Raw genomic sequence first — 13,156 nt, 5'->3', positions numbered from 1 at the left:
TATATACACATACATATACATGTTAGAATAATGAGCTGAAATGAAATAGGAGTAACGAATTTCTACTTAGCTTGTTTAAAAATGTAAGAAGTAAAAGTACAGATAATTGTGCAAAAAGTAGGCTGAAAAATAATCACTCAAGAAAAGTACAGATAACCAAAATTTCTACTTAACTACAATAACAAAGTATTTATATTTAGTTACTTTACAACTCTGGTTTTATAAGACTGTATCTGTTCTTCAGATGTTCACATTGTGGGTCTCATCAAACCAAGCATTCAGGGTGTTTTTGAAGCCTCTGTAAGTTGGAGATATCACAGTGTTTACACTGCAGCGAGTGGAAAAGACACCCCACTCACTACCTCACAGCCCTTTCCTGACTGAGAGTTTGTGTTTCCATTCTGTTATTGTGCTTTCTGTCTGGAACACGCTCAACAAAAACAGAATATTCTGTTTACACAGTCACGTTTCCTGCTTCACATGTGACAGACACTCAGGTCTAAAACTATGTGAAACACGCTAAAGTCATTGTGACGGTTAAGTTTTATGTGTTGCGTGCTCGTGTGAGAGTTTACCTTTGTTAGATAGTAGACGGACTGCTGGAACGTAAACATGATGACTTCCTCCAGGACTGTCATGGCCTCCTCACAGGCGGTCCGAGTGGAGGACAGCTCAGAGTCCAGCAGATCTGAGAAGAACATCAAAGTTTGTCTCAATAATGCAAACACACAACAGGTCTGACAGCTGTTAGTGCGTCTAACCACCTGCGTGCCGGCGGTTCTGCCTCCAGGGTAGCAGCTGAGGAACCTCATGTTGGATAAAGTGCAGCAGCTCGATGGAGTTGGCCATCCACAGCGCCAGCGGCTGCAGACCTGGGATCAGCTCCTTCATGCTGAGCATCTGAAGCTGCTCAGGCTGCCCATCACCACAGCTCCTGACAGGAAAGGACCAATCAGGAATCAGAGTTATATCTAATTATACAACACCAAAATCATCTGTTTTATCACACAATTCAGCGTAATTCAACCTGAGGAGTCATTTTAACATTATTGGATAAAAATCTCTTCTTGTTGATTCTGTACACATGCTCTTGTGATTTTCAGACCTCAGTTTTGTTTTTAGATCAACAGACATCTGTATGTTTATCTGTTCTCGTGTTTCAACCTTCAAGCTGTGATGAGAATCTTTTGTTTTAAGGTTTAACTCAGATATCTTACATTTGATTTAAAAAACATAAAAAACTATCAGTTAATTGACTAGTTCTTTACAGTTTGTTGCAACACTTTCAAAACCGGTTAGAGCCTTTTTTTACTAGTAAAAGAAAGATTTTGTTGTTATAGTTTTTTTCCTAATTTTTTGGCAAACAAATAAGATATTCTTAATGAAAGTTGCATCATTTGTATTAGAAATATATATCTAGTAATATTTAAGGAATCAGAGTATAATAACAAGAAACAGACCACAGAGACGTAATGAAAACTTTCTGGACTCACATTTCTGGCTGGATTGCAGCAAGTTTCTTTGTCTTCTCCTGAAAAATTGTAACGTATAAACAAAATATTCATTTCAAACATCATGTTCTGGAATATTTAGTTTTCATTCAGAGATTAATATGTCGTATTTGAAATTTTCTTGCAAGAAWAGCTGAAGTTTCAGATTAAAGTGGTTTCATCTTTACCCATGCGACCAGCTGGATCTGGCTGGCTATCCTGAGCAGCAGCTGCCTGAAGTGCGTTAACTCGAACGTGGAGGCCGAGTGCTGGATGCAGAGAATCAGCAGGAAAGCTGGCGTCAGTTTTGGCTCACTCCCACTGGGGTCTACCGTGTCCAGAATCTGCTGAAGAACTCTTTCTTCTTGCTCCAGCTCGTAGCTTAACGACGCCTCCGTGCCTTCGAGGTCTCTCCATCGAGATGCTAACGGCTTCCTCTGGAACTGTTTAACGGCGACGGTGGAGCCACACGACAAACAAGAGTTCAAGTTCGGGCAGAGTCTGGTCATCCAAGGTGGAGAGTTGAGGGGTCCTGATGTGCTGGTAGGATCCTTAAACATGAACAAGTAATGTTTTCCCAGGCCCACCAAATCCCCTGGACTCAGTTCYACTTCCTCTTTCAGAAGGAAACCATTTCTGGTCACAGGAGCACTGTGGAGAGGCTTCAGCATTGTAAGTGTCTTTTTGTGCTTTCCTGTGGGTGTTGGGCTGTTAGAGTCCAGGCGTTTGACGCAGCAGTGCTGCGGTAACACATCAGGAGCAAAAAGAAGGATGTCCACTTTTAACCTCTCCTCGTCTTCTCCGTTACAGTGCTCCCTGCAGCAGCCGAAGATGGTGGTGGTCCCGCTCATCAGGTAGATGACAAAATCCTGAAAAACAAATGTTCATATCAATACCAAACAAGACCTGTTCATTAAAAATGTCGAAATTAGATTAATAKCAACAAACAGGCTTGAACTAATAACTAAACAAACGATCATTAGAAATATCAATAACATTGGYCCTCATGRAAGAACCGTTCGTACAAACAGATTTGTTCTTAAGTTGTGTGTACGAGTGATTTAGGAGAACTTATCATTCACCAATGTTTTCGTATTCTAAGATTTTTTTCAGATACGAACAAAAGTCACGAGTGGTCCAGACCTGTCGCAGTCAGTCTGCTGTTATCCAGACGGGTTTTCTTCACTAATAACTTTATATTTCATTAGTTTGAAGATATTTAGAGTTGGAAATAAATCACACTCCATAATTATGTTGACAATAGGTTATTCTGTTTGAAATGGAATTATAATTTTAATGTAGACTAACAACATAAATTGGTTAAATTAAATTAAATTGGCTATTAATGCTGTTGAATAGCACACAATATTAATATGAAGTTAATTGAAGTTTGGAGACATTTTAAAATGCTTTTTTTTTTCAGAAACGCATCTGACACTTGCAACGGTCGGGGGGTGGGGTGGGGTCTAGCYGTGCGCGACTGCTCTTCTGAATAAATGAAAACTATGTAACACAGTTGCTTACACTTAGATTAAAAATATTTGACCAAAGGAAGAACGGAGCAGGACTAGAATTTAATTTCTGTGACTGTACGACCCMAGACACGACATTAAAAGCACATTTCATTCCTCGGCTTTAGCAGCTCCTTTAATTCCACAGCTGACCTGCTAAAAATACCAGATTTTCTTTTCTGGATCTCTGACAGCAGGACTTCGATCTCCGAACTCGTGAAGTTCTTCTTTTTACTTTGTGATGTRATTTATGAATGAACACTTCCTGGTATGTCGGGCAGGAAGTGTTGCCTTTTATGGTGTTTTTGGGGTGGTAGATTATGCTAATCTCCTCTCCTTATGCACGAGCACCTGATACACATTCTTTAGTTTACGCAGCTCATTTACACACTTTTCCTGAAGATAGAAYAGTTTGTTGAATCTGACGTGGCATAAGTAAGAGAAATTTAGGATAAGAATACGAACATYTTCTTGCATGAGGCCCAGTGTTCTCAAAGTACTTGTTTTCCTTAAAAATACAAGGGAAAAAAACAATTCCTTTACACTGAAGGAGATGGAAGCCATCAGCACTTAAAACGTGTCAATAACAATTTTCTTCTAATCTGCTTCACTTAAAGTAAACACTCAGTCTGTCAGTGTGTGGCATGTGACAGATTTCCTTATGTAACATTTTGGAAATGAACCAGCGTGTAAACAGCTCTGGGATCAGCTGGTAAAAATAAGGCTGGGGCTGGAAGCCTGAAGCGAGACAAGAAGGGAAGAGATTACAGGTTGATGAAGTCTCTGACCTCAGGGTCACCACATTAACAGCGTTAGTCAGGCGATGGCATCATCACCTGTACAGGTCAGAGCTATGAGGCCTTAATGCCACAGCTGTGCTAAATTATTTTTATTTCTGTCAAACAAAAACTCAGAGAGGTCTCAGAGGTCAAAATCAAACAGGCTCAGGTCAAATTAAATTGCTTAATAAAGTCATAATAGTTGTCAAAATACATCATATTTGCATGTTTTTGATCTGACTGTTTTACTGCTGATTTTGCTCATTTATTAAGGTTATGCAGTAGACGTTTGGTAGTAAATGACCTGTATTTAATATTTAATTATAGATGATGCACAAATAATATTGAATAATTACATATTTATTTTGAATTGTATTGTATTTTGAACTGAATATTTTGACAGCTACTATGGCTTTAAATGTTACTTTTAAATAAAAACACTGCAATTATACCGGCTAATTCAACAACTTTAGTTGAAATAATTTCTGTTTTTTGTTTTGTTTTTGTAGAATGAATGACTGAAAATAGTTTTGGTCTGGGGAACTTCCACAGGCACTATGTCAACTCAACCTATAATTAGAATAATAGTTTGCAGAAGTCCTGATTGAGTTCTTTCTCCAATAACAACACGGTGTCAGAAACACGACTTTCAGTTCCTGTTTTGTGACCACTGGTGTTTCTGAAACAGTCTTGTTAAGACTCAGATCAYGTCAGCCTCACCTCTCAGTTGGCTGCAGAGCGACCAACATCCTACCCAGAGAGCAGAAATAAAAATAAAATTAAATAAAATAAAAAACATTACTAGAATAAGGTTCTTGTTCCTGGTAGGGAGCTGAGCCAAAACCACAGCCTGACTTTCTGGTTTGCTGTGAAACAGTCGGTCTAAGATAGAGCTTTGACCTGACCAGTGACGTCTGCAGGTGCAGTTCAAACCGCTGATTACAAACGGAGAGAAGTCAGGGTACTCTCTGTGTTCTGTTGAGGCTTCCCTTTCAGTTTCTGGTGAACTCACGTCCCTTTGTTGGCTCATGATCACAGACAGCTTATCCTGTGGGGAAGACGGAGCTAAAATAGACTCTCRTGGTTCTATTTACTCCACCTCAGAAATCCGTTCTGAGAAATGCATGTTAAGTTTAAAGTGCCCCTTCTCTGCCAATCCTCTTACCACACAGGTAAATAAGGCTGTTTCATTACCCGRGAGGTTCTTAACTTAAGACGTTCAATTCAAGGTTCTCATTCACTTGTTTCCACCTCGCTGTGTTAAGKTGTCTGTAAACACTGTCAGCAGAGATCCTCTGAGGTCTGAGCCAAGCCTCTTCACTGCTTCAGAAGTGCACAGATTTAAAAACGTATGTTTTTTTCTGTATTTTATTAGTTTATTCTTAAACTTAGACAGGAAATCCTCTGTTTTACATTCATCTCAAAAGCTTTTTAAAGAAATGACACATGAATGATAAGTCATAAGAACTCTGACACCAAAATGCCAAGGTTTATTAATAACTGTGCTTCATGTTACAGTGACACCAGTGTGGATTACATATTTAGATAAGTTGGAAAAAATAGTGTTTTTCTCACTCTGTGTCTGAGGAGGTCTGAATTTGTYTTTATTTCCTAAAGGGACAATTAACATTAATCAACATCACATCAATATGCCAGATTTAGACAAAAAAGCAGATTTTTATCTGTAGTCTCCTAGCAGGTTGATGTAAAAGCTTAGAAAAAATTACAACTAACATGCATTACAACATGCATGACCTATCATTTAWGACAGATTTCAACAGCTAAAAAGTATCATAATTTACAATAAAAACACTAAATAAAATTTTTAAACAAGTCACATCCGAGAGAGAGTAAAACACAGTAATTTAAGAGTTATTCAAGACATGAATACAGTTTTGWTTATCTAGTAACAACTGCCTAAGTGATTTTTTTTTAGAGTTAAGGGACGATATATTTCTAAGTTGTAAAGGTTGCGTATTTCAAGAATTTGAAGCCCGAACAGAAAATAACAAGTGACTGAAAGAACTTTTCCTGAATTTTATTTTACAGTCTCCCCTACTAACTGCTCTAGTTATATTTGATTGTAGATGTAAATGGACAAAGTCCTTCAATGGTGAAGGACCTGTTAAAAAATCTGAATACAAGATCATGTTTTCCCAGCTCAAAATGTCATACTTTTGTAATATTTATTGATTTGATTTGATTTATTGATTTAACAGGAAAAGATTACTAAAAATCAAGTTTTATAGTATTTTATAAGTATTTTAGTTTAAGTTTAATTGTTTTATCTAAGGTCTTCAAAGTATGCTTATAGAGTCTTTCTATTGGTTGTAGTGTGGTCCGACTAGCCTGGGACCAACTCTTCATGCAGCAATTTATATGAGAAAGAATCACAGCATTTAAATATGATTTGGAAGCTTCCAATGGCAAGTTATTTCTAATATGTTTGAAATTACGTCAATTAAATTGTATCTTTTTCTTACTTGTTTGATATGTTTCTTGAATAGTTGGGAATTCATTATTTGTAAGTATTTATACTTTGTACTTATGTTAACATTTGTCCATCCACTGTAATAACTGGATCTGGTTTGCACTTAGAAAAGAACATGCAAATAAATATTATTATTAAGACAGGGCTATTCAACTAAATTGCTCCGGGGGCCACAGTTKCTGCAGGTCAACAGCTGAGGGGCTGAACATCCAGCAATTAAATTTATTATTTAAATAAACCAAGTATTACAAAAATATGTTACCTTTGAAATAGTTTATGTTGTTGTATTTAATCATAATTACAACACAGAGAACCCTATGTAATAAAAGTAGTGATAATTAAACAATATTAAAAGCAAAAAGAACACATTATGCCTCCTATTTGACACAAATATTATTTTGACATCTCTGACTTGCCAAATTTTTAAACCAATTTTATTTTCACTTTCATAGCTTTATCATCAACTGCTTGTAGTTTTAACTATCCTCAGTGTGCATAAATGTTTATTTTTTTTACCAGCTTGTAGTCAAGATTATGACGTTTCTGTAGATACCAAACATGTCTACGGTTAGCTAAAATAACAAATTAATTTCGGGGGTTTGGGCTAAAGAGATGAACGAACCAATTGGCGGGCCGAGCTTTGGTCACTTGTGGGCCAGATGTGGCCCGTGGGCCACCAGTTGAATAGCCCTGCATTAAGATGTTAAGATGAACATTAGGATAAAATCTGATCACCAACGAAACTTTAAAAACTTTATCAAGAAAAAAAAAGCATTTTATGGCAGCTGCTGGCACCTTTCCCAGAACACATCCAAGTGAATAAAAATGTATTTGTACTATTTTACAAGTAATAAAACAAAAATGTACATAAAGTCATTATGAGTTTTGGCTTTGGATATTTTTAATATCACCTGGAAGTGTTTCTGTGCCCTACCTGTCTGTGGTTATATCCCTGCAGCAGGAGGAAGTAGGGGAAGTCAAAGGGTGGGTGGATGGAGTACTGGGTGGTGTTGTCATCGCTGCTCTCCGTCTCTTCCTTCTCCATGCCGAGCCGCAGCACCTCCTTGTCTGCCTCCACTTCCAGGTCCTCCCTGAGCGCACTCTGTTTGGCCCGGCTGGCCTCCTTCCCCATTGCAGACAGATCCATTTCACTCAAGCTTCTCCAGAACCCGGGACTGTCTGCATCTTCCCCGCTGCTGTCCACAAACAGCGAGGCCACCCTGGAACGGTTCTTCTGAAGTTTACGAGCCTGGGCATTGATACCTGGATTCACAGAAAGAACAGGGTTTTATTTATTTATTTATTTATTTTTTGTTTGCACCTAAGATGCACCTATTTCAGTATAAAAAATAAACAATTGCACGTTTGCAACAGACTGGGCATTCATGGACTGTTGAACTCTGGGCTCTAACAGAGAAGGTGGTTGATCCAGTGCAAACTCTGGTACTAAGCAGAGCTATGAGTGGACAAAGAGGTTAAATGCAACAAAGTAAAACACAAGAAAGAGAAGGTTTATCACAGARGAAAAGGTAATTCTTCAAACTTCAAAGTTAGAAACTATGTTATATTTTACCCATACACTGTAAAATACAACAGTCTGCAAGTGAAGATAACTTAGTTTTCATCCATTTGTTGTTTATGCTCATCTTGATTTAGTGATGTGAACTTTTGGATAGAAAATGTTTGATAAGTTAAAAGTTAAATATTGGAAAGTGGTGGGGATTTTCCATTGTAAAGAGTTAGGCCTAACATTCTGAGCATGCTCAGATCAACTTTACTCCATTTTCTGCTCAACTAGCAAACCTGCTAACCAAAGACATTTATAACTGATTCTGAACATGTCTCATAACTTGTTATGTTCATCGTCAGCTCTTATTTATCCTTATGGTCTTATGGTACACTAATTTGGTAAGTACATAGTTGTTCTTTGTGTACATGATTTTCTGTGTCGTTAGTGTGCTGTCTGTCATAGTTAACATTAAAAATAAATCACCTAAGATTACCAGGCTCTGGCCTCTTCAATTTCAGAGTCCAAAAGTTGCTACATTTTTAACTTTATAATTATTTAACATAAAATGTGTGTTTGTATTGACAGCATTAAAATTTTATTTTATCTTAAACTACGTAGAATCAATAAGGCCGTGTGTCATGTTGTAGTCACAGCAGTAAAGTTAACTRGAAAGAACTTCTTAACTACTTTGGTCAGATCTTTTATCATTTATTTTTCCAAAGACAAAGAGGAATTTTGCACAATTTTTAAACTCACTGGAGTCTAGAACATATGAGGGCACGTTAGACACTTTAAAAATCACCACTATTTATGACAGGGTTCATGCATGTTTCAGTAAGTTAAATTTAAGACCTTTTAAAGACCTTTTAAGACCATCAGGAATGACATTTAAGACCAAACTGAGGCATTAACAAAAACATTGAAATGGTCCYAAAAATTTTAACATAGAAACCTTTTATTGCTATCAACTTTGCTATGAAAGAATATTTCATTTTAATACATGAACACCAAATTATTTTAATGAAATGSTCATATCCATGAAACCTTCATTTTGACTGCTGTGGACCGCTTTCAACCAAGTGCAAAAATCACTGATAAGCCAAGTCTCATTGAAAACACACTTTCCCGTGTTTAAACGACACGCAGCAGACATGACTGAACTTCTTTGTTTTTTGGACGTGTGAACAAGCTGCCATATGCAGGGGGTTGTAGCAACAAAGAGGTCAAAAGCATGGATGTATAGTGTGCCATTTTTGCCTGCAGTTATTACAGGATTTGTAGTTTAATGCGTACAAAGACTGGTAGCAAACTAAGCACTAATGAAGACAGATCGTATCATCCTCTGATTACTGTGCTTTACTCTATGCAGCCAATTCTTCTCTGGAATGATAGAAAGTAAAAAAAATTAAGACTTAACAAAATAAAAATTAAGACTTTGGATGAAAATATGGGTGTATTTAAGACTTTTTTATGCCTAAAATTTTGATTTTCAAATTTTTGACTTTTTTTAGACTGTTTAAGACCCTGCATGAAACCTGTATTAGCCCTTGTTGATGAATTACCAGTACAATGTTATGTCTGCAAAAACAAAAAGCAAGTGCGATAATGTTACATGATATTTGAGGAAGTAATGTAAAAACAGTTTGAGCTTTGATGCCATAATGTAGGTTTATAAACTGTCAATTTTCTCAGTTTATTTATAGTAGATCTTATTTATTTCTTGTACATTTGTTTTATTTCTGTCTCAGACAACCCACGTGACTGCACGGTGCACACTTGTCCATAGCCTTCATCTGGTACTTGGTGATGACGCCAGAGTTCTAAAAAACATGCTTTGCCAAATTATCTGTTCAAGCTTTTTTAAATGTTTATTTTTTATTTTCTATTGTGTACTTTCTGGACTCAGACCTGTGCATTATGGGTATTCAGCATCTGTAGCAACTAAACCAAATCTGAAAGCTTTCTCACGAAAAGACAAAGTGTGAATAAATTAGCATAACAGCAARATGCACCTGATTTCTGCTGGGTGTTACAAACATGGCAGATTTTACAGGTGCAGTTTGACGTCACGTGGCTGCTTCTAACTAACATTTATACTGGAGGAAATGAGTAAATAACAAAATTATGTTTCAGAATAAAAACAGCAACACAGCATTTCAACACTAAACTATCTAGCTTCATTAAAATCCTAACAGAGAAAAACACAAACAGAAGAGAAGTTTTGTTTATAAAATCCTGTTTACAGTCACCAGAATTCCCCTGAAATTGCTGTGGTAAACCGAGCTGACTCCAGCATTGGCTCCGGCTCAAACACAACACAGGAGCGGAGGAAAAAGCGAGGTAAATGTGCAGGGAAAGAGAGTCGTAGCCACCTCTATCTGATACCGACAGCCGCTCTAGCAATCTGACGTAACACAAACACTATTCAGCTTTTTGGGAGCCGTTAAGCACAGCGGAATGTCCAGAGAGCCGGGACTCACACCCGGAGCTCTGCTGCTCTTATCAGCTGTGGAAACGGGTGTTTTCCACATTGTTCAGCACAGCTCTGACAGAATGGGCTCTGCGCCCAACACCCTGTGGAGGTAAAGGGCAGCTTTCCTAGTCAATGGGAGCAGGATAAAGATGAGGAGGAGGAGATGGGATCATGGGCAACACTCGTAACAACTACAGCAAGTACAACAATTCTGGCAGCAATCACCCTTAAAGTGCCTGTCATATCCATGAAATACAAAAAGTCAAAGAAAATATATTTATAATGAAGAAACTTGGCATAATACACATGATTTTACCCTTTATGTCACATGATTGGCATAATTTCGTTTGAATTTGGCTCAGCTAAAATGAAACAGGAAGTGACATCAAAGGGGAACTCTTTGAGAAAGAAAACTTCCTGGTTTTTGTTTATTTAAACAATATTATTTGAACTATGACTCTTTCTCATCTCTCTATGATAGTGATTAAAATAATCTAAAGAAACATCAGATTCTTCTCTTCAGTCTATGTTGATAGCCATTTTAGCAACGCTCTGCTCACATTCAGACATTCCCCTTTGACATCACTTCCTGTTACTTCACAGGCAAATATCTCACCAACTGTTCATCTCAGTGGCGTGAAATCTTTTTTACAATATGTTGTCAATGTTATCTTCCCAAAAATACATTCATATTTATTACAAAAAATTGATGCCGCAGGCACTTTAAGCATGCTTTCAAATGCCACTGATTTATTTTGTCTATAAAAGAGCATAACCCATTAAAAAAAGAAAATAGAAAATCTTTCTTTTATTGTTTTAACATGCCAACTGGAGCCCAACTAAATCAGCAGTACCAGGTATTAAAAAAGCCAGCAACAAAGCTGTGTGCTGGTCCAACACACACGAGGACCACAACAAACATGAGCCAAAGTCAAAGAGCTGCACGGTCCCCACTGAGCAGGAAGTGAGCTCTGATAAAAAGAAAACACTGCGGCAGTGAGAAGCAACTTTCTGGCAGCTCCGGGCCCAGTTGGGAGAACTGCTCTACGCCTTGATGCTTCACAGGGACCCGATGGGCCCTTGAAATAAAACAAAGATAAGAACAGGGCCGCTCTGACCTCCCTGCCCTTCACAGCAGCTTTTGTTTCCTCTTGACCTCTTTCGCATGCCTGCCGTCTCCACAGCTCTAGCTGGTGATAAGCACGACAATGAGGGCTGTTAGCCCGCAATAAGAGACAGGGATAAAGGCTTCCCATGTAGACACTGAGTGATTGATAGCCCAGGCATAAAGATGTTAGGGTCACTACGTAACTGCACATTAGAAACCGTCCAGGATTCCTGAACAGAGGTTCAAGGGTTGATAGAGCGGCCCGACGTGAATACCTGCTGTGATTGTGTCCGTGTCCTTCAAGCTCTGCTCCTCCACAGCAGCTCGCCGCTGGATCTCAAACCTTCTGGAGAAGCCGTCCTTGGGCTTCCACAAAGACTGCAGCATGAGGGGCCGCTCATTGTCAGCCACCACTCGGAAGCACTCCCTCTTCCACTGGTTATCAGCACCTGTCTGACCAATCACGTCACACAGCACATAATCGTTGGCGTCTTCTTTCTCCAGGCAGTACCTGAACAACAGAAGCAGAAATTCAGGGAGGATTATAAGAATGTGGGGGGATAAAGGAAACAGATAAAGGGAAATGATCCTACTTTCTTTACAAGCAGACATTCTCTTCTACAGTAGAATGGTTGTAGACATATMTTTGGTGATTTTACTCATCATTTTGTCAATAAAATATCTATAATCTTCCTTTTTATAATTTTTTTTCCAAATACTTTTTTCTCATGATGGATACAATGGAGGTGCAACTGAGAAAACATTTTGTAGATAAATGTTTCAAGTTGTTGCTAACAAACAGTTAGCCGTCTTGTGAGCTTGATTTGTGTGTTTTTCCCCTCGAGAAGCATTCCACCTATTTTATCACCTGTTTCCACTACAAGACACTTGCTTTTATTTTTTTCGCAGTCATAAAAAAAATCCCAAATTGGACTTTGTCATTTTCTCCCAACTTTTGCTGTTATCGTTTTGCAGAGCGCTGAGCAGCAGCAGACTGTAAACAAGTGACGTTACAGAACACGAGGTGCCGTAAGCTGCCTGCGGCTAATGTGAAACTTATTGATTTGAAAAAATACTTAATAAAATTTAAAAATTGTTTCATCTGTCCACATGGCTTAAAGTAAACTGACAAACACTCAAACGAAGGATATCCTATTATTTCAGTTAGTTTTAGTTATTTTTGTAAAAAAGATAATAGAGTTCCAGTTAGTTATCTTTTTTCATTATATTACAGCTTTTATTTATTTCAGTTACAGTAGCTATAATAAACCTGGTTCACATCAGAACATCTCACCTCTCTAAAGCCTCCCTCACCAGCTCCTTGGCACAGGACTGAGTGGTGGCCAGCACACTCTTGTAGTGGGCTCCTTGGCAGATGTCACTGCCGAAGATCTTCAGGATGCCCGGCACAGACAACTGGCTGGACAACTCGGCGGGGTCGTCGGCGAGCTGCGGGTCTCCTGACAGGCTCCTGCCGCCCGCCACCTGGCCGTGCCGCCCATTGTCCCGCAGGTTGGGGCTGCAGTTGAAAACGGTCGAAAGCTTGTTGTTGTGACGCCGGATTTTACTCTTGGCCGGCTGCCGGACGCCGACGCTCTCAGCAGATCGGACGGTGCTGTCCGATTTGTTGGACCTAAGTGGGCACAAAGGAAAAAGTAAATAAAACTAGCAGCACACGTGTGGCTCTTATGTCTCCAGACCACTTGATGCTTTTAACAGCTTGTGCCGTTCCATTCCACAGATGTGTGCAAGCCTTTTTTTGCAAGTCCAAGTCAAGTCTCAAGTCTCTTGACC

At 38.6% G+C, this 13,156-nt stretch overlaps 1 protein-coding gene across 1 annotated transcript in view; it reads right to left on the bottom strand.

Moving 5' to 3' along the window:
* The window catches only part of radil2a (Ras association and DIL domains 2a), a 37,228-nt gene that overhangs the window by 20,594 nt on the left and 3,478 nt on the right, over positions 1-13,156 (bottom strand). The window contains exons 2-8 of the mRNA XM_014010311.1: positions 12,657-12,995; positions 11,638-11,873; positions 7,206-7,534; positions 1,679-2,359; positions 1,494-1,531; positions 765-934; positions 576-688 (exon numbers count right to left, since the gene is read on the bottom strand). Of these exons, the coding sequence (XP_013865765.1) occupies positions 576-688; positions 765-934; positions 1,494-1,531; positions 1,679-2,359; positions 7,206-7,534; positions 11,638-11,873; positions 12,657-12,995 (1,906 nt within the window). The remainder of the gene's footprint in view (positions 1-575; positions 689-764; positions 935-1,493; positions 1,532-1,678; positions 2,360-7,205; positions 7,535-11,637; positions 11,874-12,656; positions 12,996-13,156) is intronic.

Source organism: Austrofundulus limnaeus, unplaced genomic scaffold (genome assembly GCF_001266775.1).
Source record: "Austrofundulus limnaeus strain Quisiro unplaced genomic scaffold, Austrofundulus_limnaeus-1.0 Scaffold67, whole genome shotgun sequence".
In the NCBI taxonomy this organism is placed as follows: domain Eukaryota; kingdom Metazoa; phylum Chordata; class Actinopteri; order Cyprinodontiformes; family Rivulidae; genus Austrofundulus; species Austrofundulus limnaeus.
Note: the sequence above shows the minus strand (reverse complement) of the source record. Positions and strands in the feature narration are given on the sequence as shown.